Below are 27,169 nucleotides of genomic sequence, written 5' to 3' on the forward strand. Positions count from 1 at the left end.
ATTCATAAAAAAATTTTCCGTCAGTCAAGTCATTGTTGTTGAATACGTTCGCCCCGGGGAGTGTTTTCTTTTCTGCCAGAACAATATTTGTTAGTATTTTTTAGCCCCTCTCCTCCTGTCTCCCCTTGCGCCACTTCTACTTTAAGGTACCAACAGCAGGATCCTGTTTTATAGATGGGATAGTTGGCATCAGCCCTTGTTTCCTGTAAGTTAGTTACACTCAGCGGTGATCACAAGAGGGTGACGATAGGTTTTGATGATAGAACGGATAGTGCGTCCGTCACAGCATTTTATGTTGTATTTTGCATTCATCTTCAATAGCAACTTTATGATTGTCATGAAATTGCAAAATTTAAATTTAAAAAAAAAAATGTATTCCTCATGAATTGATTATTCTGGGTTCCTTTAGGAAAACTTCTATTAAATTTAATTAAGATATGTTTTCGGTTTATTATATCAGAAATTATCATTGAAAACTGAATTTCCTGCAAAGTTGCAGAGAATGAAAATACATCAATTGAACTGTGACCGCAATGTCCACGATGTCGGCGACACCAAGAGCAAAGTAATTCCAAAAGGGTTCGAATATTGTATAAAAATATGTTTCTACCGACAGTTTACCCATCAACACATGAATTTTTCACATTCTTGGCTTGACAGATTTTTTTTCGCGTTTTAGAGGAGAAGCAACAAAACTCCATGGGTGAAATTTTTGGGTGTCCCATCACTTCCAAAATGCGCATATCCGCGGTCGATATGGGGTTGCACCGATCGTGGAAAAATTATGAGAGAGGCATCTTCGATGATATGTCACGTAATTCGCACTTACGAATATATTGGTCTGAACATCGAATTCGATGGTAAGTGAATGGTGGCTTGATACGCAGGATGGGGATTTGAATGCCTCGTTACTGCATCCAGACCAGGTCTTTGATAGGACAAACTGGCGCGACGAGCCAATCGCGACAAAGGCTAAAGAAGATAATTGGGGGAAACAGATGTATCGAAGGTGTTCTTAATGCACTCTATCTGCATGACTTCGGAAATCCAGCGAAGCGAAGTATGCTGTTTTGGCTGCATTAATCTCGCCGAATTTCACCTTCTTCGTTCCCTGTTTCATAAAAGGGAACTCCGAAATAGGTTAAATGATCAATATTCATAATGTCAAAATCGTCCATAGTCAAATTCTGTCGCGTAACATAGTCATTTTGCCCATCCAGCCGCGATTAAGGCTCCTAGCCAGGTGAAGCAGTGCAGAAACACGTTGAATAGTCCGGGCGACACTTTCAAAGCCCCTCCTCCTCTGGGTTCCCAGTCTTATGAACATACAGGGGAATGTGCAAGCCGACGGACTAGTTGAAATTTGTGCCCCGCTGGCGACTTCAGATCACGAAGGCTCACCAATCCGCTAAGTAAAGGAGGATCGGGCTCTCTTAGAACAAAACCCCATTTGTCGGGGAGATTGGGGGTAGTTTCACTATCATTACACTTGACGCTTTGCAAGTGATGAGCCCACAGCAGTGGGACAGACACAAAACGAACGCAGACACCCATGGCGACAGGGATTCGAACCCAAAGCAGCGAGATTCAAAGACTGACGCTTTACATCTAAACCAACACGCCGTTAAATATTTGGCAATAATATTTTTCAGTATTGGTGGTTTCGTTGCTAGATGAATGAAGCTGTAGTATTCAAATAAAAACATTGCTCTTGAAATGCAAATGATTCACTTGCTTTTGTTTGATACATAAAACACTTTCACGAAAGCCCTTAAAATTTCCCAGATTTAGAATGAGACATTCTCATAGCTCATAGCTCATCAATGACTTTCGAAAAAAAACTGAACCCATAATCTAAAATAAAAGTGAACGTAATGCTGAAACACAATAAGAAATCAAAATATAAAATGGTATTCGGAATAAATTCATTCAGAATAGATTATTTTACCCCGTGTTAATTGACTCTTCTATATTATCAGCAAAAGATGCCGATTTCTCTTAAGTTTATTCAAAGTTAATTAGAATGTTTACTCAAAGTTATATTTTTATGTTCCGATAACTGATAATTAACACGAGGTGCAAATTGAGTACAGTATTTAGTGCGTGCAAATTACTTTTAATTGATATGTTTGGAAAATATCAACGCTAAGATTAATTATTAAAATTTTAATAGCTCGTGTGTTATGTTTAGTGAAATTGCTACAATCTCTGCTGGAATGCAAAATTAGCTTATTTATAGTATTATAAACGTGGAGAAATGATTTTATATGCAAATGATTTAAGATTAGACCAATTGTGTTTGTTTGTTTTTCTTTTACTTTTTTATTTTTTCACAAGCAATTTGTCTTGCGGTCTCAGCATCATCAGGAGATCTAAGAGAAATGATACATTTTTATTTTATAATAATAACCACCTTCACTTATATGTGTTTGTGACGAACTTGAAAACAGCACGTTGTGGTCGCTTACACTGCTGCAAAGGTTTTTAGATCCATCTCATTTTTAATCGTATTTTCGAAACCGCGAAACGGAGCTGAGATTTATGGTTGTAGAGATGATGAATCAATAGCAATTATCTTCATTAAAAAGTAGAATCTTTACCTTTGAATTCGCGTTTTTTTTATCAGAATACCGATTTATTAAAGGTCGAAATGAAAAACATTCATTGAAACTAATAACATAGAAGCATTTATTAAAATTTATTAAACAATACATAGTAGCATAGTAGCAATGCCATGACCACTAATAATAACGGGAATATAGCTATTCGTTGAATTGAATAAGGTTCTAAATATAGTATTGTAGATGTTACTCCCAACTTTTTTGATTGGATTCTCGAGCTCCACAATGGTAACGTACTATTCATTATGGTTGCAGAATCCATGTACGAGTACTCTTAATGAGTACCAGGAGCCCGATTTTTTCTTTGCTTAAGGGGACTTTCTGTTTCAAAATTACCATGAAATAAATATTTTGCTTTTTATATATTTTACTCCCTTTTGCCTTCAAGAAGCGTCTTTCAAAATGTTAATAAAAAATTCTCAACGAAATAGGGTGTAGCTGTTGTTTTAAGGGTAATAATAGGAACTGCTTTGAATAGAGACAAAGCAGAGTACGACGCTTTAGCTTTTTTTCTCACATTTTATACACCTTGTATTATATTTATGGATAGCTCAGAGTTACTGTATAACATTTGTGAAGAAGCGCTTTCTCAATTTTATTGAAGATTAGTTAAAAATTGCATTAACAATGTTGAAACAAGTCGGAATACCGGAAGCTCGCGCTTCAGGTATATAGGTTTTGCGTTCATCTTATGTAAGAAATTTCATTGCACATTTTTCTATCCCTATATAGCTGCAAATCCAACCAATCGGACACAGGCATACGTACATATTACAGGCATAGATATTATCCTCGCCCTAAACAAAGAAACTGCCTATTTCCGAATACTGTACGTATATATGCACGTATATAAATTGATTGTACCCATATGTCCGATTTACTTCGCGCACAAAAGCATACATATGTACATACATGGTACATATATTAAATACGGCTGGTTTAATGTACAGATATATCTATCTGAATTAGACACTACTAGCAAACTTCATTAGCACGCATATACTATATACCTACATATACACATGTCTGTTTGGAGTACTTGATATTCATATCCAAATGACACAAAACCTTAAAAAGTACCTCAAATCGATGCTCATTTTAACGACAGTCCAAGTAATCGTTGTCGGGCAATTTTTCAAGGTATTGTATAAAACAAAATCTGGGATGTAAATTTTCTTTTACCGGATATAGTCATGTGGGGTATCAAATGATTAGTACATTTCGAGACTGATATTAGGTTCGACGTGGGTTGTAAAGTGTGTGAGTAAGAAACCAAAGTGTGCACTCTTAAAGTGAGACAGGACTCATTTTCAGAAAAAAAATCAAGGTGATGCGCTTATACGAAATCTAGGCTTCAAAATATGTCATTTTCCGATATCTGTTCAAATAATGTTACTAATAGTATATTACAAACTTTTTGAAGTTGCCTGAAAAACCCGCCTGTCAGTAACAGCATCGCGCATAATACTGCCAAGTTTCATGGAAATCCGGCTATTATTATCAAAGTTATCGCAATTCAAACATTTCAATTTTATGGGAATTTAGTGCATTTTAAGCTATGTCATTCTACTTCCCTCCAGCCCCTTTTAAGGTTTTGTGTAAAACAGTTATATGATGTGTATGTACATATATGTATGTGTTAATAAAGCTTGCGGGTAGTAACCACTATAGAAGACATGTGTATCCCTTGTTACAAGCGGTTTCCCGATTTGATTATAAATTAAACTGGTTGAATTGTTTGAAGAATTGCATATTATACAGTTCGTCCAGTAGTTTTGAAACACCCTCAATATGTATAATATAAATTTTAAAAATCTTTCACAGAAAAAGCTATGCAATAATTTCTACAGTTATCACACGTGCAGTTACAGACTTTTTTCAGAATTTTGATTTACTTCATTGTCCCGCCGAAACAAAATTAAAAAATATGCCGTCGTTGGGTTGAATTAAATTCTAGGTTAAATCTACCTCCTTACTTAGAAATTGACATGATTTTGGAGGGTTGAAAGTGGCTTATTATGACATATCAATTTCAGTTTTATAACATATCAATTATTTCATTATATTTGCCATTACTGAGTGGTTTGATGTGATAATGTTTTTCCTGTTGTATACAAAGTAATTTATTAGACAAATACGGTATTTCGAGAATCAGTTTCAGCGCTTTCTTTGTTAAAGGCACTAAGCTGAACGAGTTTTGCTTCCTTCATGATTCTATATTTGCTGCAGTTACTAGAAGTACGTTATTCTGCGTTATACTATATTTTTCATTGGCTGTAGAATTCCCCCACCCCCCAAACTGTACTATATATGCAATTAGAAGTCTCCACAAATTTTAGTGTAATCATACTCTTCATACAACGCCGGATAGCTCCCCGGTTTTACTTTTCAGTCTTATTATTCTTGCAGTAAATACATACGACCGAAAGGTCGACAAACCTGATGCAGATAAGCCAGTATTATAGTTGGGAAACATCGAGGTTTTTAGTTATTCCAAAAAAAGAAGCCACTTTTTCAAATTGTTTTCGTGGCTGCTGACTAGGCCGCCTCATAAACAAGATAATATTCAAATGCACGGAATGCCCCGGTATAAGCGAAACTCAAGAAATTAAGAATAACAAATTTTCCGATAATTTAAAAAAATTATTTACCAAGTTACAGCTAGTGAAAGAGCATGTGCTATGTGGAGGTCTCTACTAAACGCGAACTTTAAACGCGATTTTCTCGATCCCACATTTTTTCAATTAGTAGCAAGCACAACTGAAATTCTATTGAATCGATCGGGCTGAAATTTGTACACATTCTTCTATCCATCAGTAGTTCTGGTCCAAAACACTATTATGTATCTCCGCTAATAATTTCCTATTTTGGTTTTTCCAAGAAAAATAAACGCGATTTTTGAAGACGTTTCTTTACAACTTGCCATTTTATTCCTTACTAAGGTAAAATTATAAGCATGATTGGGACGATAGTATAGAGATTGAGAAGACGTCTGGATTGTCGGTTTCAGATTACTACAAATGAAGATGCGCTCCCATCAGCCACCCACTTTTTTTTAAGAGGAGCCCACTTTGGCTGTAAAAGACAATTATAGACAATTATCAAATTCGTTAATTAAAATGTTGAAATACCAAGCGTCACATAGGAAAACTCCTTAAATTTGATACACCTACATCGCGTTCCTTTCATGAAATGCTTGTCAAGATTACGCATTGCAATCTATTTCAAATTTGTTTACATAAAAAAAAATACTGCAACTTTTCAAAAAAAGAAAAATATTCAACCGAAAAGTGGAGGTGTTTTTCAAGATTGTAAACCGCTATATATATATCTATGTATCGAAAGTTTCTTTTTACCGAGAAGACGGTTTCGCAAATGTCGAAAAAAATAGCAACTAACTTCTTGAATTTCGGGTTAGATGATCCAAAAATCATATGTTCAGGAAAGTATTAATAAAAATTGTATTTTTTCGGTTCACTTAAATTTCTGTAAACATCCTGCATTACGCAAATTTTTTAGATACTTCATTGGTGAGGATGGGACTTCACCTATCCTGGCACGGTTTGAAGTCATGGTGAAGTACCTTTTCCATTTCTGCGTTACTCATCATGAATACATGGAATATTGACAGACTTGAAACCACTTACAAGTTAGGTGCGGTATATAAAAACGAAAAATGATCCTGTTTACAGCATCCTCTACTTTTCTGAGTAACTCTTTAATAAAGCATTTCTTGCCTGGCCGAAACAGGTGCTTCCCGGGTTATGTCACGGTACCGAACTTCAATCGTTCCATCGGCATACATTCGCAATCGGCTTCGCGAGTTATGTGCTTACGCTCTTCCGCCTACCTTAAAGTTTCCGAGGGTATTAAGCTTTTGGAGCGTGGCCATAGAATTTGTTTACGTCAGAGATAAATCCAAGCGGCACCGTGTTCCTCAATAGTTTTCAGTGGTTTACTCAAGAAATTTTTGTTGATTCAACGAGATAAATTTCCCTGTACAGAAATGTATTTGGATCACTAAAAGGTTCCGATATTGAACCTAAAGCATCGTCGTTCTTCTGAGTGTGCTCAGACGAATAATTGAGAATATCTTTAAGGGGTACGGTTGTGTGGTTCTCAACCTGTACTAATTCGCAAAAATCTAATCGTTATATTCAACTCTTCCCCTATCTTTTGTCAGAACTAAAACTAAATGGAGTCTCTCAAATTCAACCATTACACTGTTTGGGGTAACTGCATTGTGTGCTTTCGTGACTTGAATCATTTATATTTATATATTTTATTGGAGTGACTGTTACTCATTCCTCACAAGAAATGTCATATGATTGGTTCTCAAATTTCAGTAACCCATGGTTAAGATATCATAGGTAACTACTTTATCAAAAAAAATCAGCAAAAAAGTCGAACCAACCTGTCTAGTCTGCAAAAGCTTCATATGAAGATTAAGATGACTAATATTGGCAACGGTGACGATATTTGCTAAAATTCAGACGATGATGTCGATGATTGGTCATGAGTTCAGTTTGTAGTTGTAGATATGCCTTTAGAGAAAGATAGTAGCGATCCCATTAGCATTTTTTATATTGTTTTACTTATAAACAAATGTATCTATTTCTATGTAACAAACATGCTTATTGGTTTCTAGTGCTGATTACCGATACCGATAAAGGTTTTCATATTTAATAATACGAATAGAAAAAGTTGACACTGAAGAACTAAGAAGCCTCCGACTACAATTGTTTTGAATTTAACACCAAATTTTGCTGTGCTAATTCTCATAAAAATGAGATTTTGCAATAAAATGATGCGAGTGTCTCTAAAAAAGTGAATTCCGGTGAACAGATTGTAAATTTTATGGGTTATTGGGAAACTTTTTTTGGTTGGGTATGTTTTCTCGAAAAGTATATTGACATTTAGGCATGGAAATGTAGGTGATTGTTTACTTGGTGGTGCAGATACCCAAATTCGATCTCATGGCTTTCGTGACTTGACTTGTGTTTAATCATAACATGAGCTTATGTATTTACATAGTCTGAGGACAGGTTTAATTTGGAAGGGAAATTTATTGAAAGAAATTGATGAAACGTACAGCTTTTTTGCTTTTCTTCAAAATACAAATCCCTACTCTAATTACACCCAGCAAATTGCAAACTTTTCCTATTTGTTTATTCATGCAGCAACGTTTCAATTGTTTTTTCAATAAAATACTTCTCTCCTGCCCAAAGGATTATCAAATCGTCCTCAACTACTCTCCAAATGAAATGACGAAGAATAATGCGGAACTCTTGTTTCCGGGGTAAACACCACTATTAGATGTTTTGAGGTCAAATCCTATTTGTACGTGACATTTGAAAATTAGCGAATTATAAACGAAATATAATAATCACTAAAATACTCGGAAATCAACTGAAATACTTGGATAGATAATTTTTAATCTAAAACAAATTTAAATATAATTACTTTCATACTAAACGTCTGATAACCTTCAGTTGATAGTTTTCTCAATTGTGCAGTCTTCAAGTTCATCGACTTGAATTGTATCCAATATTTTTATCACAGTCCAATTAAGACTATCAAAAAAGTTATTAGGGACTAAGTGAGTCGCAATTGCAGCAGACGATTCAGTCACGTCCGCCTACGAATCTTTCACTGTTGTTAGTAGAAAACTTCATGAACTTGATTAAAACAAAACAAACATCTTCAATAATCAAGAGAAAACGCATCAATCACCAGACATGAAAATTATTCCAAATCGTACCTGAGGCGAGAAGTTGTACGAGTTTTAAGTGCACTTGTCGCTCACTAAGGTGAGGCTGTATCCAAAAATATGAATATTACTATTTATAACGGTCGAGAGATTAAATTGTAAAGATCACGTCTTGTGTTTATAAATAATATTGTTGTTATTGTTATTGAAACGTTGACAGCTTTAAACATATCGTGAGAGAAATAGTGAAGGTACCAGTAAAGCGGTAGTATCTTTGGAACAGTGACGTTTAATGAAAATAGTCCACCTTATTTGCAATGTGCTTATTTTTATGAAAAAGTCATCTACAATAGAAAATTCGCTCATACCATATTATTCGTGAATATTTTAATTACGCATATTGTTATGTTTATTTGTCACAAATAAACTGTTGTACAGTAGCTATTGTATTAGGAATTTAACTGATCGAGGGTTATCAGCGACAGAAATTTGTGGAGAATTTCGAAGAATTTCGAGAGTTCTGAAATTATAGAGCTGAGTTTGCAGTGCAGATATAACTCAAATGCTCATTCTCAAAAACCATCCAATCAAAAAGTCTAAAGAGTGCCTCTATATGCCATCTGGGTATGTTAACACACTGGAATCATTCAGAAAAACCACCCAACCAGCGCACGATATTGGAAAGTTTCGAGTAAATCTCATTATTAGCAAGAACTATTTTCATTTTTGAAGGTTATAGTGTCCCTGGGTACTATGACGAATGTTTTGATTACGAATGATTCAGTACGCTGGACATAGAGGACATGAAACCAACCCTCCGAAATTCCCCCACACAGAACACAACCCTGTCTGCAAGCATGGTTCCGCGAGAAGAGAAACTCATTCAAGCTACCATGCTACTCGAACCCAAAGTCCACGATAGAACTTCCTTTGGCGGCCACGCATTTCGTTCCATATAGGTTAGATGTCACATTCGTCATCTTCTTCTTTTCTTCTTTTTCTGCAGCCTTTGTCCTGTTCACAAGCGGGGTCGGCTCGTCGTATCGATTTCGCTATTTGGCTCTATCAAATGCTTGATCTGGATGCATTTGTGGGGTTTTTAAGTCGCCATCCAGCATATCATGCCCTCGCGACCGCGGATATCCTCATTTCGGATCGAAACGTGTCACGCCACTAGTCCAACGCGACATCATTGTTTCCACTACAGTAAGATGCCATTCATTGTCTTTTATAGTCGGCCAACACTCAGAACCATAGAGAGCGACAGGACGGACGACATTGCGGTAAATTTTAGAATTGAGACGTTCGTTGATACGTCGATCATAAAGAATATCAGTTGTGGAACGCCACTTCATCCAGGTTGCGTTAATCCGTGAAGCAATTTCATAACACAGTTCTCCATTGGCTGAAAGTATTGACTCGAGGTATTTAAATCGCTCAGTTCTGGACACGCCACTACCGCTGACAGTTTGTGCCTGTTTCATGGGTATCGGTCGTCAAAAATTCAGTTTTGTTTAGATTCAATCTGAGACCGTGTTGCATGAGGCGATCATTCCAATTTTGGACAAGTTACTCGAGATCATTTTTGTTATTACACGCAAGGAAAACATCACCTGATCATAATTAATTTAGTCGGTTTGCAGCAAAGGTACACCCATCCTGATCATATAGATCGTGGCTCCCCGGGCAACCTTTATACCGGAAGGAGGAACACCCAACAATACCTTCCTGGCGTCGGTTGCGACTGTGCGACATGCAGAAAGATACGCTAACAACATCACTCATTCATAAGCTCAGAGCAGTTTGCTGCCCTACACCGTCATCGCAGAATCACAACAGAGGGAATACGTATTCAACGTACATAGAACATGGAAGAAAGAGCTCCCCTCCGGAATAGGCACAGGCCAGTTCTATAAAACCACTCGAGGATGCAGAAAATAATGAAAGTATATCACACTCGCCCTTCTGGTGTCTGACCAATTTAGCACTGTTAGCGCCTAGCCCAGTGGCAGTTAAAATAAAAAAATCGAGAATGCAAATGGGCAAAATGTGGAGTTACATTTTCTTTTAATCGGGTTCCAGCATGCTTTCATGGACGGATTTAACCCCCTTCTTTATTTGTGAGGTGTGGGAAAAATACAAGCATTATATGATCTACAGTTTCAAGAAATGGTATTGAGAGTTATTGGTTTCCCTGAGGCTCTTTGGTGCTCTCTCACTCTCTGGGGGAATTCAAAACACAATTCTTGACAACCTTCTCATCAGAAATATCAGAAGTGGAAAAACCTGCAAGGAGTAGCCAGCGTAGGTTCTATAACTACATGGGAAAAGCTCAAGAGAGAAGTAATACAAGGGCGCCGAATGAGGAAATACACACATTAACAAATGAGACCTACAGACTAGCTCACTTGAACGAATTGAGCGCTGGAAGAAATACTTCAAAATACCTGACAGTAACCTGCAAAGACAGGAGGGGAAGAATAACATCAGCAGTATAGAGCAAGGTTGGTTAACACATACTGAGGTAGTAGACGTCACGCCTAAACTGAAAAGTCATGAGGCAGAGCGTGCTGACAGAGTATCAGTGAATAGCGAAGTGAGGCCTAGCGTTCCTGCAAACAGCTTTTGAATGATTCTGGAACAAAACGAGTAGCCGGGAAAATTGGGTAGTCATCAAACTCCCATTAGGGAAGCATTATAATATAACATTTTGTGAATAGAAAAACACGTGCCTATAAAAGAAATAAACAGTCGCCTTACGACTACACATTTTTGGATTTTGAGCGAGCATTTGACACACGTAAAAAGGACACCGTTCAGCCGATTATCAAACCGAAACGAGAACGTGCAAAGCATGTTAAACTCGCTCGTCACATATGAAAAAAGAAAAGAGACGGAAAGCCTTGAGGGATTCCAGCTCGGATGCCGTAATCGCGAGACGTGAAGTTTTTATATTTCACCCTGAATTTGCGCTCCAAGAGAAAAGATTCCAAATTCTATGAAACTGTACTGGATGCAGCTTTTTTTTTTGAAAGACCTGACGGACGTGCCATACCAAGAATATCGCTGAGCAATACTTTCTATCCTCCAGTGCACTCCTTATTTCAGAGACGAATCTCTGGACTTGTTCGATTGTACCATTCTTCTTTTGAAACCTGTGTTTTTGGTCCTTTCCACATTTACCAATGATTGTAGTTTTTAAAACCTTCTAACTTCCTCCAACATTTTCCCGTGATTAGGACATATCTTGGAGCTTTCTTTGAATCCACTTGTTCGTTAGAGGCAACTTGTTTGGCTCTGAATGGGAAGTTCCCCTTCGACCTAACCATAAATATTTTTAGAAGTCTTGATTTCACCTACGATAAATGGGGGAGGAATACTTTTTCTAAGTGCTTTGCAAATGCTGCCTTTTTTCCACATCACTCCTTGCCCATCTGCCATCAGCTAATGTTAGTGGCAATTCGCATTGAGCAGGTCTCTTCAGCCTTCTTGTAGTCAAATGCAGTAGGCGATAAACCTCGTAAGTAGCTTTATAATTTCTGTTCCAGTTGATACTTAAGAGTTTCATGGAGCGATCGATTTGCTTTGGCTAATTGTGTTTTTTTTAGGTCTGGAGATCTGTGAGCCTGTCATTCTGTTCTCAACTTGCGCTTTACTTAGACCAAATGTAGTATGCTATGTGCTATTTTTTGGGAGATTTGCGATACATGGGCGTGGGGTAGCGAGCTATCCAGCCACCGTCACTACTTCGTCGAATTTCAACGAGACTTTGTCTACTTCACTTCTGGCTGGGAAGTGTTGGTTTGCAGATGAGCGCTTATATACTTACGGAAATTCAACCAGTTCATTAATTTGGTTATTAGTTTCCTACTTGTATTGCTTGTTATAGGAGACGTCTACGCGAGTGTGATAATGATGAGCGAGTGGTCTGAAAACAGTTCATAGCATGGTTCGCTCGTTATCAGTTTCCGCGTTACGCTGTAGGTGACACCAAAATCAATCAGATCCGAGATTTTCATCGATCTGCTGGCCAATATGTGGGCTGTGCAGATGAGACGGATGTCAAGTCTGGTGTCTCGGGCTAGCACGTTCCACAACTGTCTCCTTTTTGAGTGCTCAATTTGGATTCCCAATAAGTGTGTTTATCATTAAAATTTCCAGCGGCAAGAAATCTATTCCCTAGTGTGTTGAAAAATTCTTTAAATACTTGAGTAGTCAGTTTAAACTTTGGGTTTCCCTTCCGGATGCTTAGTGTCGAGCTATGTCTTTAGAGTGTTCAGCCGCAGATATATTGGTGGGAGTAATATTTGCGATTTTAAGTTAAATTCAGCATAGACTGGGAAACCTCTGTAGTTAGCTGTGTGCATTAGCATCCTACATACTATTCTTGCAATTAGCTATTGCATGCAGATTTGCACAAAAGGCACAAGCAGGTCCTACATTGGGTGCGTTCTACCTTTCTTTAATTTTATTCCCTCAAGTTCGAATTTTACTCGGTAGAGCGGCTGGGGAATTTTATCGCGGTTTATAATATTATGTACCGACTTTACCTGGAATTCTTCTTTTAGCATTACTGTAATGCTCTTGGAGCTTCTCAATTGGTATATGTAGTACTTTGTATCTTTTTTGTCAAAGCTGGCTATTATTTTTCTGTAGTTGTTTTCGGCGTATATTTGATTCATGGGTGGAGCATTTGACGGGTGAGACTACGTGGTAGTCCGATATCGATATAGGCAGTAGACTGGTGAGTCCGATGTCGACATATGCAATAGGCTAAGAACCAGTAGCTAGGTTGATATGACAACAAGACAAAACTTCCAATATTTAATTCCTGCTTAAACTTTATAAAAATTATACGGAGGATATTCTGTCCAAGGCAAATAACAAACCAGAAAGATTTAAGAAAAGAACGGGTAGTAGTTCAAAGATGCAAGTGGCGCTGCAAAGTCTACCAAGTAACATAACAAAGTAGATCCTAAACTGGCGGCCAAGGAATAAGAGAATTGTGGGTGTGTTACACATCACATGGCAAAGAAGGCTATTGAAATAGCTGGAAACGAGGTGCAGAAAATGGCCAGAAGTCTCCGTAATAATGCACTACGGGTTCCAATGGGAAGCTTTGTGGTAATATTTACTTTCTGAATTTGACTTCAGGAACCAATGCTTATATCACTGCACAGTTATTTAATAAAACTGCATCCACTTTCGGAAAGAGGGTATTGTTTCGTACCTCGTTCTTAGTCTCAGATATTTATTCCTCAGACAACCAATATTTTAATTCTATCGATTGAATTCCTCAATATACTTAGTTGTAAAGTTAACACTGAATTGACATGACCTTGAACTTGGACCATTTTTGCCTAATATTCATTGAGTGGGTTCAAAAATTTGCCAAAAAATATCCAGCTATTTACATCTGGTATGGCTGAATTTTATTACGTGTTTCTGTTTATGATCACGTCAGGTGCACACGCTGCTGTCTCTTGAGCCGGCAAGCTAGATTTCTACGACCACAATATATCATAGAATAAGAGCGCGAGTCTTCTTAATCTCGCGATAGTCTTTAGCCCCGACTCGAGCCGCCTATGTATAAATAAAGAACTCTAAGCGATCGCTCGAATTACTCGCTTTAAATTCTAACCGAGATCAGATCGACAAGTTGTTCAGTGTCAGCTAAAACACCTGACGAAGTAACAAACATTTTCCGTTCCAATCGTATCGTGAATTTCTCCATGCGATTGCTACATCGAATTTAATAGTACTACAACGCATTTCCATTCATACAAATGAACTTTCGCATTGAGTCATTGAGTGTTGAATCAATCGATTGACGACCTTTTCACGGGTGCAACGAAAGTGGTTTGTGCAGTGACTAACTCAATAATTGCATGCAAATGCGACATTCATACATTCTTGTAACGGTTCAAAGTGTGGGGGTGTGTGCTCGCAGGTTGGAAAATCGAATTGTTAATAGTTGTAACGTAACACATTACAGACCGTTTGCAAATTTGTAGAATCAATGTCAAGATACGCGCTTGTCGCATTTTAATTTTGTGCTCTCGAAGTGCGCGCCTACCGCGCTGGACTCAAGTTTAAGTTAACCTTCGTAACGGCTAAGAGTGGCGTAATTGTGGGTATTTGTGATATCTACCAGTTTTTGCATTTCTTTTCCCCCGGCGGCAATCTCAAGTTAAGTGGATTATTCAGGTGTCAGGAAAGTGCATAAACTACATTACATTAGCGCGGTTAAGCTGGAAAAGTATTTGAGGAGGAGGACGTGTAGCCGCAATAGAGATGCAAGAGAATTCCGCATCGCTCGGTGCACAGATGCCCAAAATGGGCCACCAGCGTCATCCTTCGATAGGGAAATCAATGCCAGTTACATCGCTGGTCTTGAATTTCCCTTCACCGCCATCACATTCAAAGAACTACCATAGTTTGTCACGGGATGGTCTATCACCGGACTTTGAAAAGCCACCTATGTTTTTCCAACTCAAAGATTCGACTGTGAGTCGCCCAGATGATATCTGTAGGGTATCCCAACAATGTGATATCAACATTCCCGCAGTTTCACAGAACGTGCACTCGCCAGTGGTGGAATCGAATTATTCTCTTAATGCAACGGACGAAAGTGTCGGCATTCACAAGTGTACTGCAGAAGATACCATTCCGAGTGAAACTGAAACAAATAAAGTTAATAATAATCGCCTAAACAGTTGCAGTAAATTCAAGTCGCGGGAAAGTTCGCCTATTCCACAAATCGGATTTTGTCCTGAAGAATGTGGTTCGGATCAGTGTAAGGATTCGGTGAAAAAAGATTTAGAAGACATCGCCAGCACAGATGATGAAAACACCACAATTAGATTTCGCCCCAAAACTGCTTCATCACAAATCGATCGAAAACGTAGAGAATTTCTCAATGATTTACTAAATGCCGCCAGTAGCGATGAAGATAGTAACAGTGAGGAGCTTCGCGCAGAGGAGTTCACAATGAAAGACTTCCGTGAGAAATTTGCATTGGCCGAAGCATTGGCTAAGACATCGATGATGACTTCACCGGCTGCAAAAAGTCGATTGGCCGCTCGTAAAATCGAAATGGAACTGGATGGCGGAGAATTCGAAGCAGCTGCTGGCGAAGATGAAAAGGAATTCATACCGCCCCGACAACTATTACTTTATCTTGTGAGGTAAATATGAGCTTCTCCGTTTCCTTTTTTATATTTTGCGTCATGGAAGGCACGTTTTACGATTAAATCAGTTGTTGTGGATGCTGCGGTGTGTTTTGGAGTTTGATTCAAAGGAAAAATATTTATCATTGTCACCTGACTTGTTACACAATATAAGGAATCTTTTTAGTATTTTTATATAATCTTTAGTTGTCTAGTCGCAAGGGGATTATGCTAAATTTATACTTTTAGAATTCAGCAGTCCTTAAATGGTATATGTGTTTCCAAAAAAATTGAATTTGGCGTTGCCTAGGCTAATGACTCAATAGTACAAAACTTAGGAATATAATTACTTGACCTGTTGCAATATAATATTATACAACTACTTGTTGTGAATAGCGCTTTTATTATCAGCGCCCTTTTTTCATAGTAGGGGTAAATTCACTTGGAGTGAATGTTAAACAAATTCAGTAGAATACGACTGGCAAGCATCACATTACACACAGGATCATACTACTCCTGAATTTTTTTTTATCAGTTTTCGTTGGGAAATATCCTAGCCCAATTAATACCTGTGCCACACAGTTTATTCTGATCATATGCAGCTCTTTGATTGTTTCGTCAATGGTGTGGCTACTACTCAAACCCTGGTTTGCGCCATGGATGTTTGTGTTCTTCTTTGTGCTTGTCCTGTTGCTACAGGCTTACGCAACATAGCGGCAAATGTGACGACAATGAAAGAAAAGTACAGTCTCATGGAAAATTAACTGGAGCGAAAAATAGCAATAATAAAAGTTGTATGGATGCCTTATGTTCCACAAAGGAGTTAATGAAGGGCGTAAGTAAAATATTAACCTATTTTACGAATTCAATTGAAATACACCACAAAATCAGGTATTTTCAAAAGCTCTCCTTAGGCATTTTCTTTTCAAGCGTTCTGTAATCGTTTTCGTAAATTTTCGCATATAATATTCAAAGATCAGTAAATATGTATTTTTCCTCTCTTTTTCTGATTTTATAAGGCTGATATTATTTGGCGGCTTTTATGGCTACTACCTCCGTTTTCACAGCCTGTTATTTTCTTCGAATGCCCCCTCTTTTATTTAGGTGACGGGTATATCGCTTTAAAGCAGCATATCTGGGGCTACCGAGAATGCGAAGAGTTGGACTTAACAGGATTTTCTTCTTATTAGGTAGGCTATTTTCGTAACAGGGAGAGAATACTTAAAAATAAGAGGAAGCTGGCTAAAGCACATGTTTGCTTAATACTTTTTATCTTCCCAAATCCGGCCACAATAGAACTTTGGTTAGATCTCCAGACCATCATATTGTTTGGTTGCAAGAATAAGTTGTTATAGTGTTTTCGCTTAGTTTTTGCGTTACGCGGTCTGCTCAGATTCCTTTTATTTTCCACACACAAGTTTACTAAATTCTTCAATATGGTGTTTCACAGGGTATTCGTTGTTTGCGTCTTTTAATTTGTACGGCAATCGGTCTGCAGTTTGTTTATTTTCATTACTCCTGATTTGCGACTCGCCGTAGCCGGACTGTGGTTGTTCTAGCCTATCTACAGTTGCTTTTTATGTGAACCATGTCTGGCTTCCGTATTACTTATTAGCTGTTTTCCTTAAACAGCAAATACCATACTATCTAGTTTTAACCTAGTGTTGACCTTGGCGTCGATTCCACTACTTGCGGTAACAATGCTGCGCAGGTAATTGAACTCTTTAACATTCTTTGTCAAGAAAACGTTTGCTATTAACAAGCTTAATATTTCATAATATGTCAAGTATTAATTTTTTTTTGCGCAGGTATGAATAACAAATCCAGATTTAAAAAAATATAGACGCGGTTTCGTCCAAGATAAAGGTAAGACGCTACCTCACCTCTGCCTTGAGATGATGCATGATCGAAGTGGTTACCGTGTGTTGATCACCCCCTTATATATAATTCATAAATATGATATGAGTATCAATAATATTCAGTGTGAAAACCGCTTTGTGAATTCAGGCCTAAGCCGGCCGAGAATAATCTAAAATTGTTTGTTTAGGCTACGAGGAAGCGTCCTGAGTTCACAATCCACTTGATAGCGGACCATACCAATTGAAGAGAAACTTTCGGTAACCACTTTCGCCACGCTTTTCTCAGGGAAAAGGGGAGGCAGCGTCTGATGAATTGCCTTTGCCATGAACGAAATCGCGAGTCGTCTATATTTTTTTAAAATCTTGGGTTCCAGTCCAAAGCGTGGGTTTCGTGGAAAAGAAACAGAGGGAGAAAATATCTCCCCAATTGGGGACTCTCAAAATCCTAAACAAAAAATTTGTATGTAGATTTCTTTGTATTCTGTAATGGATGTATTGTAGAGAGATTGCATTGTCCAATACTCAGATAAACAATTTCGAGGAGAACAGACATCATTTTTGACTTTTTGTTCCATTCAACAAAAAGTTTGCTTAAGTCATTATAATATAGCATCAATAGTTATGTATCCTTGTCGAGAGCTTAGACGTATTTTTTCCCTCATTATCTTTTTTGCATTATCGGCATCTCACATTGCTTCGCAGCTTACGATTATAATGTGTCGACTGGAAATATATTGTACTTCGCTGATGATGTCTATTATTTGGCTATGTATTGCATTTTTCCCCATTCTGATCTAGCATTCTTTATCATTTCATTTGTTAATGACAAATTGTTAGTAGACATCCACTTCTACTTCTTTTTATGTTGTTGTTTGACAGCGATTGCATTTTTTCGTGCAGGGTCCTTCGTTCGTTTTCCTTTGTAGCTCCGTCGTATTATTCTCGAATTCTATTAGTCCTTTTTCGTTATTTTAAAAAAAAAAAATTTAAATTTCGATAGTGTATGCTTTCAGTCAGAAACTTCACCTTTAACTTTCTGTTTTTGTTGTCTTTCTCCATGTGTTTGTTTTTGGCCTGTTCCTAGAATTTCCTCCTATGTGTGTAGTTAACCCATCGAGAGGGTAGGGGTTGATTTTCCTGAGTTTTTTTAGTATATATACGAAGTATATCTCTAGTAGAAAGTCTAGTAGTGACTGTTTCTATCTGTAGCTAATGCAAACGTGATTTCTTTAGTTTCTTTATCAGCTGCCCAGGAAAACTTATGCGTGTTAGTGAATATTTGTGTGCGGAGACATTTTTTTTTCATCATCATCAACGGCGTAACAACCGGTATCCGGTCTAAGCCTGCCTTAACAAGGAACCCCAGACATCCCGGTTTTGCGCCGAGATCCACCAATTCGGTATCTCTAAAAGCTGTCTGGCGTCCTGACCTACGCCATCGCCCCATCTTAGGCAGGGTCTGCCTCGTCTCCTTTTTCTACCATAGATATTGCCCTTATAGATTTTCCGGGTGGGATCATCCTCATCCATACGGATTAAGTGACCCGTCCACCGTAACCTTTTGAGCCGGATTTTATCCACAACCGAACGGTCATGGTATCGCTCATAGATTTCGTCATTGTGTAGGCTACGTAATCGTCCATCCTCATGTAGGGGGCCAAAAATTCTTCGGAGGATTCTTCTCTCGAACGCGGCCAAGAGTTCGCAACTTTTCTTGCTAAGAACCCAAGTTTCCGAGGAATACATGAGGACTGGCAAGATCATAGTCTTGTACGGTAAGAGCTTTGACCCTATGGAGAGACGTTTCGAGCGGAACAGTTTTTGTAATAGGCTCTGTTGGCTGCCAACAACCGTGCGCGGATTTCCTCATTGTAGCTGTTATCGGTTGTGATTTTCGACCCTCAAAGTTGTCAGTTCTTTGCAAATTCAAGACTTTGAATGTCAATATCACTTGAAAGTGGATATTTCCACATAATGTATGCATGTACATAAGAGAGAAAATTTTATCGTAAGCTTAAATGGCTCAGATTTAGTGGGTGTGCATATAATAATAATAATAATCGTTGGCGCAACAATCCATATTGGATCAGGGCCTTGAAGTGTGTTAGAGCACTTCATTCAAGACCGTAACGGTACACTAGGAGGCAATGTGGTCAGCATTGCGCTCGCCCGAGATTATTACCCTGATTTGACTCAGGTACTCATTCACAGCTGAGTCGACTGGTATCCGACGTCAAATCACGATGCAAATTCCACTGCCACCAGCGAGATTTGAACCACGACCTTCCGTACGACAGCCTAGTGCTCTAACCACTGAGCTATCCGGACACTGTGTGGGTGTGCATATACTGGCGATAAAATCATCTTACCTTTGCTGAGCATAACGAATGTTTAAAGTGATGATGATTATATTTGTTGCCATTCTTGCAGAAGTATTGAATACGATCTACATAACAGCAGTTATACCTTACTTTGGCTTTGACACTTGTTGCATTCCAACCATGATGTATGGGTGCCAAAAAAATTTAAGACATTGTCAACTGAAGTCGAAGTAAAGTTGAAGTCGGTAGTGGGCCATAGATATATTACCCGGAATGAAAAACTGAATACACTTCCGCTTCCCAATCACCATTTGCAGAACATGAACCTGCACTTAGAATTATTAAATTTGCAACTGAACTATACCGACTGTTCCACCGATGGGAAACGCAGCTGCGCTACAAGCATAGCAAATTCATGCTGCAGGATGGACGGCCACTCGAAATCTTCGAATTGAGCAAAATTAATTAAAGTCTCAAAACTAGTCACGGTCCTTTACGGAGACCTAACGTAATTGCGCGATGGAAATCTAGAAGACCTAGGAAATAATCAACCCTGAAAAAGATCTCAATTATCTCCTGATCCTAGTGAAGGGAACAGGACTTAAACGAACTTACTTAAACGAAATTTAGTACGACACACAATAAGCCCACAGGCAGTATGGAGTCATCAATCCTGAACCTATACAAGTTATCTGTCCACGCATCCATCCAAGACGCGTTTTCTTTTTGAGGGAGCTTATCTACCCTCAACTATTCAATTAAGAATAGTTGATCCGCAGTGGCAGTCTTCAAGAGCTAATAAAGCAACGCCCATATGAGGAGTAGGGACTCAGAAGGCTACTAGACATTCATGTTTAATCCATGAACCTTGCACTATGAGAACTACCTTCTTCACCTCATAGATAAGCTGCATCGCCTGAAGATTAAGGGTTATACAGAAATTCCAGTAAAGTATTGTACCCACAGTGGTCTCAATAGCTTCCTGACATTTGGAATAAATAAAAATAATACAGCCTTGATGAATGTCTGTTTTTGAATATGCGATTCTGATTCTAATACAATGAAAAAGAAAAGAATGCATATGTGAATGAAAAAAACGAATATATGCATCTATGTGAATGAGTGACCTTTAATACCTAGACATGATATTCATTGAAAGGAACTTTCACAAACTTGAAAGACCCCAACGAAACATGTTTTACTTAAAGCATCAAATACATATATTGTGAATTCTTTACCACATCTCCAACTTCACAGTATGTTTCCTTATCTTTAATATCGATGAAAAATAAAAAAGTTCACCAACTACCCATTGAACCGTAACGTTTCCATTCATCATCAACCGTAAGAACTTGATTTTTACTTCGACAACTACATGCTGTGTCACGTGTACATAATTATATAGAATTTAGTCAATCGCCCGAAGAATAGATGACGTCGTTGAAGATGATATTTGCATAACATATGTACAATATCTTGATCTGATAAGACAATCCAAGACATAATTAATTCAGATAGATTCGAAAATTTTGAAAGAAAGAAAAATATATTTCCTCTCTACCCGTTTAGGAATACGTAAATGTTATCTCCATATTCGTTTTCACGTAAGAGGATTATTCTGTCATAATCAAGATTTGAAATCAAATGGGATTTCCAGAAAGGCGTATGTGCCTAGGAAGAAGATTTAATGGATGTTCTATTCCGGATGTATTTTTTAGGTAGATCTCATAGAAATTTATGTGAGAAATTATTGACCTACATTAACATAAATTCAAGTTAGGTTGGGATCCTTGTGTTCAACTTTCAAATTCGATCTGTCACCTACGTCCTATAAAAAGTATCTTGTCTTATCCGGATTTGGAGGCTAGGATATTGTTTGTATGTACTGATTTGCATAACCATTTCATGGAATGAATCTATTAATAGATAATGCTTGTTACATCATATCTAGAAGAACACAATAAAGTCATGAGGGGTGATTGGACCTCATGACAATCAATTGTTCTTAAACTAATACTCATCATGTACTCATGTCTCCATTCTCTAGAAGAAACACGTGAATCAACTTCCTCAGTTTTTCGAAACAACCTGAGAAGGTAAACAGTCTCACCTTCATAAGGTCGCGAATTATCGATCAGAAAATCGAAACCTTATCATCGTTCCAATTTTAACTAGAATAATTACTCAACATTATTCAATGTCTGCAAAATTTTCCGCATAGATGAAAGACTTTAAAACAAGGTCACACAACAGGTGTTATCTTTGCGACAGTTTAGTAGTAGTTTTCGTGAGGTATTATCGGATTTTAAAAATATATTCTTGACAGTCTATTGGATTGCAATAGTAGTGAATGGAAACTGGATTCCAGATATGGGAGTCACGCTGCAAACAACCTTGAAGCAGGTTGTAATGAGATCCAATAAGTTAAGTTGTGCGGGTTTGAGATTTATGTATATGCATTTTAAAGTCAACGAATTTATCTAATTGTAAACAAATAAAGAAATACTCACGTCATGTATGAAAAGTTGAGAAATCATGAACTATGCAGTTTCCTTTGGAAGTGAATGCATTGATTATGATCAGGAAATCGTTCACATTTATGCATGCCTTTGATGAATGTTATTAGCATTCTAGTTTGTTTATAGTTGTTGCGCTTATGTTTGTGCTCCCATTCATGTAAATAATAACAGCAAAACTCAATGTTGACATAGTCACGATAACGCCAAAATCATTTGACAGTTTCTAAAACTCCGCACCTACTTTATAGCATTATTTTGCGGTCATTGTCACCATTAACGGCGCAAGAAACAGTGTCCGGTCTAGGCTTGCTTAGTAAGGAACTCCAGACATCCCGGTTTTTCATCTAGGTCCACGGATATCCTTCACTGCTGTCTGGCTTACACCATCGCCTCATCTGCGCAGGTTTTGCTACGTCTTCTTCTGTCATAGATATTCTCCTGGTAAACTTTCCGGATTGGGATCATGCTACGGATTAAGTGGCGCAGCCTCCGCAATTTGTTAAACCGAATTTTATCCTCGTGGTATTCCATCCGTAAATATGCTACGAATTTCATGATAATATTGAACCTAAATGATGAAGATAGTTGGTTCCCGAAATACAGTGTGTGCCAGTTGAACTTAAAATTAACCACTTGCTCCATATTCCCTTTTACGAAGTAATCGTCATACATCTCCACTCCATATTGGGCCAGAAATTTTCCCTAGCATTTTTCGTTCAAATCAATATATCTAATTTTGATAAACGTGATTAAGTGACCACGTTTCGCTGCCTAAGTATAAGATAGGTCTTATTACTATTTTGTTCTGCTTTGTAAAAACGGAGCTGACTGTGTACGTATCTAGATTTCATTTACGCGAACGACAGGAAATGTACCTTATTCGCTAGTTACATTCGTTTTTTTATTTCATAGTATTTTTTTCCATCCTTTGTCCACTTAGATCCTTGATGAAAGAAATGATATTCTAATAATTTGTCTAGATTTAATCCTTTTTCTTGGTTGCGTCATAATTTTAATGTTGTCCTCACTAATCCAGAGGAGGATTGAATAATGCTACTTACGACATCCGTATATGCTTTGTTTTCGATAGGAGCATTCCTTATGTTCACCAACATTGCTGAATAACATGTTCGATTACGGAGTTTGCGAGTACGGGAACTAGTTTTGCTTCAGTAGGTTCTGGTGGGATAAAACTCTATCTCCTACTTCCTTTTTGTGTTTGGATCCTATTCTCACGTCTATACCACATAACTCTGGCGTTGTTTCATTCACACTCGATGCTATTTTATCATACGGGCTTGAATAACATGTTTGACCTTCGTTTTTGTTGACTCAGCTAATTAGGTTTGTTCCTCCCTCGAGTGCTCTTATTATGGTTCTATTGGGAGAAAATTATTTTCTGAGCTCGGAAAGTTTTTGAGAAAAGTTTCTTATTTTTTATTAATATTTTAGTAGCAGAAAATTAGATAAAGAGATGTTTGTTCTGCGTTTGAATCCAGTTTTTAACAATTTCACTGACATATCCTCAGCTCCTTGACTGCGCTGGTCCTCAAAATTTCTTGCTTCTGTCTCATTATATTCTTATTTGTTCCTCGTAAATAGTTAAACCTTCTACCTGTATAGATCTTCCGGTATATTGTTCATATTCCTCATTTTTTATTCGAAGTATTTGGACATTCATTGCATAAATATCAGTTTATCAATCAGATTGTTTATACATTATTGTAGTTTTCACCTCTATGTGCTTATGTATTGGTTTTCTCTGGCGCCATAAGACAGCTCCTTGAGAAGCTATGCTCTAAGGCAAATCTAGAGGGGTATACTTTCGCCTCTTTTATTTACAATTAGCCTCCTTGCGGGACTTGCGTCAATAGAGCGAGGGTTATCTGACACCAAAGGGCAATCTTTGCCTTCTCTGGTGAGATTCCTGGTACTGCAGCCAGTGTAAACCGTGAATTTATTCTACGCAAGCGGCACTTACGTAAAACCTATTGGACTTTCATACAAAAAATCTATCGAACTCACAGTTAAGCCAATAAATACAGACACTACAAGTAAAGTTCATGTGACTTTCGCCATTATCATTGCTCTCATTGTGAAAACTGTGGCCTCCAGTGGTCGGCTACAGATTCGCTATCTATTATAGCTAGTAACAAAGAAAGGATAAAAGTATCACGACAGTCAACATACCATCAAATTTATAGTCCGCTATTTTACTAATTTAAAGTTAATCACCTGTACCAGAACGACTTAATAACCCCCGGCTAATTGATCGATTAGCAAAAAAGACAACTTGTTTCGCATAATCTGAGTTACGTCACAGATTTTTTTCTAATTTCACGAATTCACATACATTCTTTCTTTCTTTTCTAGGATATAGAACCAGATATAGACTTCTTAAGAGTCATGATATTCATGACGAACTATCTTTTGCATCAATAGCCAAAGTGAAAATAATAAAAAACGGGATTCGTTTTTAATATAAAGTATAAACCGTTCCGTTTAGAAGTTTTTTGCTGCATATGTGGCATCTTCTGTGATTCGCGTTTAAAAAAGAATAAACCGAATTTGTCGATTAGTAGACAAACAGGTTCCACTGCTCACAATCACTTTCATTGCATTGATCTCATAAAACTCGCGTGTAGTTTTAAAATAAAAGTAAAATAAAAATGGATTTCATAATGAAATCGACACGTTTAATTATAGCGACGAGAATGTATTCATCTCGTCGCGTTTATATAGTGACAAGGTAAATGAAATACTATTCAGAATTATTTTTAATATTTTGATTCATGACTTTATTCATTCATATTCACAATTAATGAGTCATATTGTTAAAAGAAGGCTTACATCATAACTGAGAGTTAACATGATCTCCTTCGTAATCCTGTTTGCAGTCTAGAAAATTTTTATGTTTTCGCTTAGTTTTCTCTCAATTCTACTATAAACAGAAATTTTCGCTTCCTGTTTTAACTAAAGAAAAAGATATTTTCCCAATTTTCGTATTTCGGGAACCAGTTGCTCTCTACAAATTAAACAAAAAAGATGAACAGAACGAAAAGCCTGCACTAAAGAGGAGAGAAACTTGTTCTTAAAGTAGGTTATTGAAAAACATCGTTGCTTCTATCTACGCTTTCTAAAAGAATCTAAATAGAATAAAATGCAATTGATTTTTTCCTGAAACAGGATAAATTATTTATTAGTATATACGTTCATCAGGTACTGAAGAAGGGCACAACTTGTGCCCGAAATGTTATTGGCGAAAAAAGGCCTTGAAACCAGAGAAGCGAGCCCCTTCTTTTGTTTGGTTATTAATTTTTTCCTGTTTAATTATTTTTGAATTGGACAAGAAAGAATTCCATAGTACTAATCTCTTGGGGCCTAACGTCCAGTAAGTTTACTAACCATAACCAGGGGAAGAAGTAAATTCGACTCAGGTAGGCCCTGCTAGTGTATGCTTAGAAAATGAAACTCAGTTAATGGGGGAAAATGCGACATCCAAGTCTCCATAAATCCCTATATTTTCTTATTCTCTTGAAAATAGGTGCACCTTACGTAAATTGTTCGCAATAGTATATCGGAAAATATATCCATGTATCTTATGTTACCCATGGACTACATATTACATTTTAGTGAATGATTGTAATATGGTAGGGATTATTATATGGCCATATTATTATGACTGCTGCTAAATTATTGTAGTGACTAGCAGTTAAGGGGTTAGGCCACTTTAACGGACAAATAAGAGAGCTTTTTTTTCGGGGAGACAATGAAGTAAATCAAAATTCTGTTAATTATACCTGTAATAAACTATCAATTATTTTTTTTCAAAGTAATGCAAAGGAAAATGGCAGCTACACTTCCTCGGTGAAGATTTCTTTTTTGAAGGTCACGCAGCCGAAACAATTTTTGATTTATCGTGAATAAAGAAATGAAGTTTGACTCTATAAATTTATATATAGCTATAGAAGGGTGTAAGAATTTTTGAATATGTCAAATTTTGCCGAAAATGGAGCGTTTTTTTTAAACGCTTCAATATTTTCGACAAAATCATTAAAAAATTATTTATTGAAAGAACTATGTAATGTATCGAAAAATTCGTATGTATTTCCATGCAGAATGTAATAATAGATAGATAATTACAATTTCAAGTCAATCGGGAAAAATTTGTTCCAGTTACGAGGTCGGCCAACTTTAAAAACTCCTCATACATGCAAAACGTGGGTGTACATTTTTTTCCACCAAATATAGTCATGTGGGGCATCACATGAAAGGTTTCGATTAGTACTTTCCCAAGCTGGTATTAGCTTCGACATTTGTTGGAAAGGCGGGGAGTGCGGGGGGTTGAAAGTGGTCATTTATTTAATGGGGCCATTCTCAGAAAGTGTCCAACCGAAAAATTTGAAAAAAAAAAATCAAAAGGCTGCCACTATATGGTGGCTAGGCTCCGAAATACCTTCTATACCGATATCCCTTCAAATAAAGTTAATAATATTATTCAGTAATTGGCTACAGAACCTCCGTTGAGTTCATCCTAGCACCACGAAATGCAGCAATGTAGGCTATATTATAGAGCTTGATCCTACCTAGTTTTGTCGGAATCGCACTATTACTAACAAAGTTATAATAGGTCAAAGTTCAAATTCAAGATTTTGAATGTCAATATCACCCCAAAGTGGATATTCTTACATAATATATGCGTATATTACGTTTCACGTACTAATGGGGCAAATTCGCACTCAACTGTCCTTATAAAAGAAATACACAGAACCTTTCATACCTGAAGCGTCTAGCTTCCTTTTCCCGACTTGTCTTAATTATTCAGTTTAGCATGAGGGTCGGGGAAGTCGAGTACGGGTCAATACGGTCTAAGTGTTCAAGGGCTAAGCTTCTCTCCATTCTTACACATACATAGAGTGCACTAATTTCCATAATAGTTCGAGAAAATGCCTATTTAAGTTTCGCCTGGT

The 27,169-nt window shown here is 37.4% G+C and overlaps 1 protein-coding gene across 1 annotated transcript in view; it reads left to right on the forward strand.

Annotated features, from left to right (window-relative positions):
* The first annotated feature begins 13,937 nt into the window (after positions 1-13,937).
* The window catches only part of LOC119647579 (nocturnin), a 33,149-nt gene continuing 19,917 nt past the window's right edge, over positions 13,938-27,169 (forward strand). The window contains exon 1 of the mRNA XM_038048586.1: positions 13,938-15,518. Within this exon, the coding sequence (XP_037904514.1) occupies positions 14,626-15,518 (893 nt within the window). The 5' untranslated portion in view covers positions 13,938-14,625. The remainder of the gene's footprint in view (positions 15,519-27,169) is intronic.

This window comes from Hermetia illucens, chromosome 2 (assembly GCF_905115235.1).
Source record: "Hermetia illucens chromosome 2, iHerIll2.2.curated.20191125, whole genome shotgun sequence".
In the NCBI taxonomy this organism is placed as follows: Eukaryota; Metazoa; Arthropoda; class Insecta; order Diptera; family Stratiomyidae; genus Hermetia; species Hermetia illucens.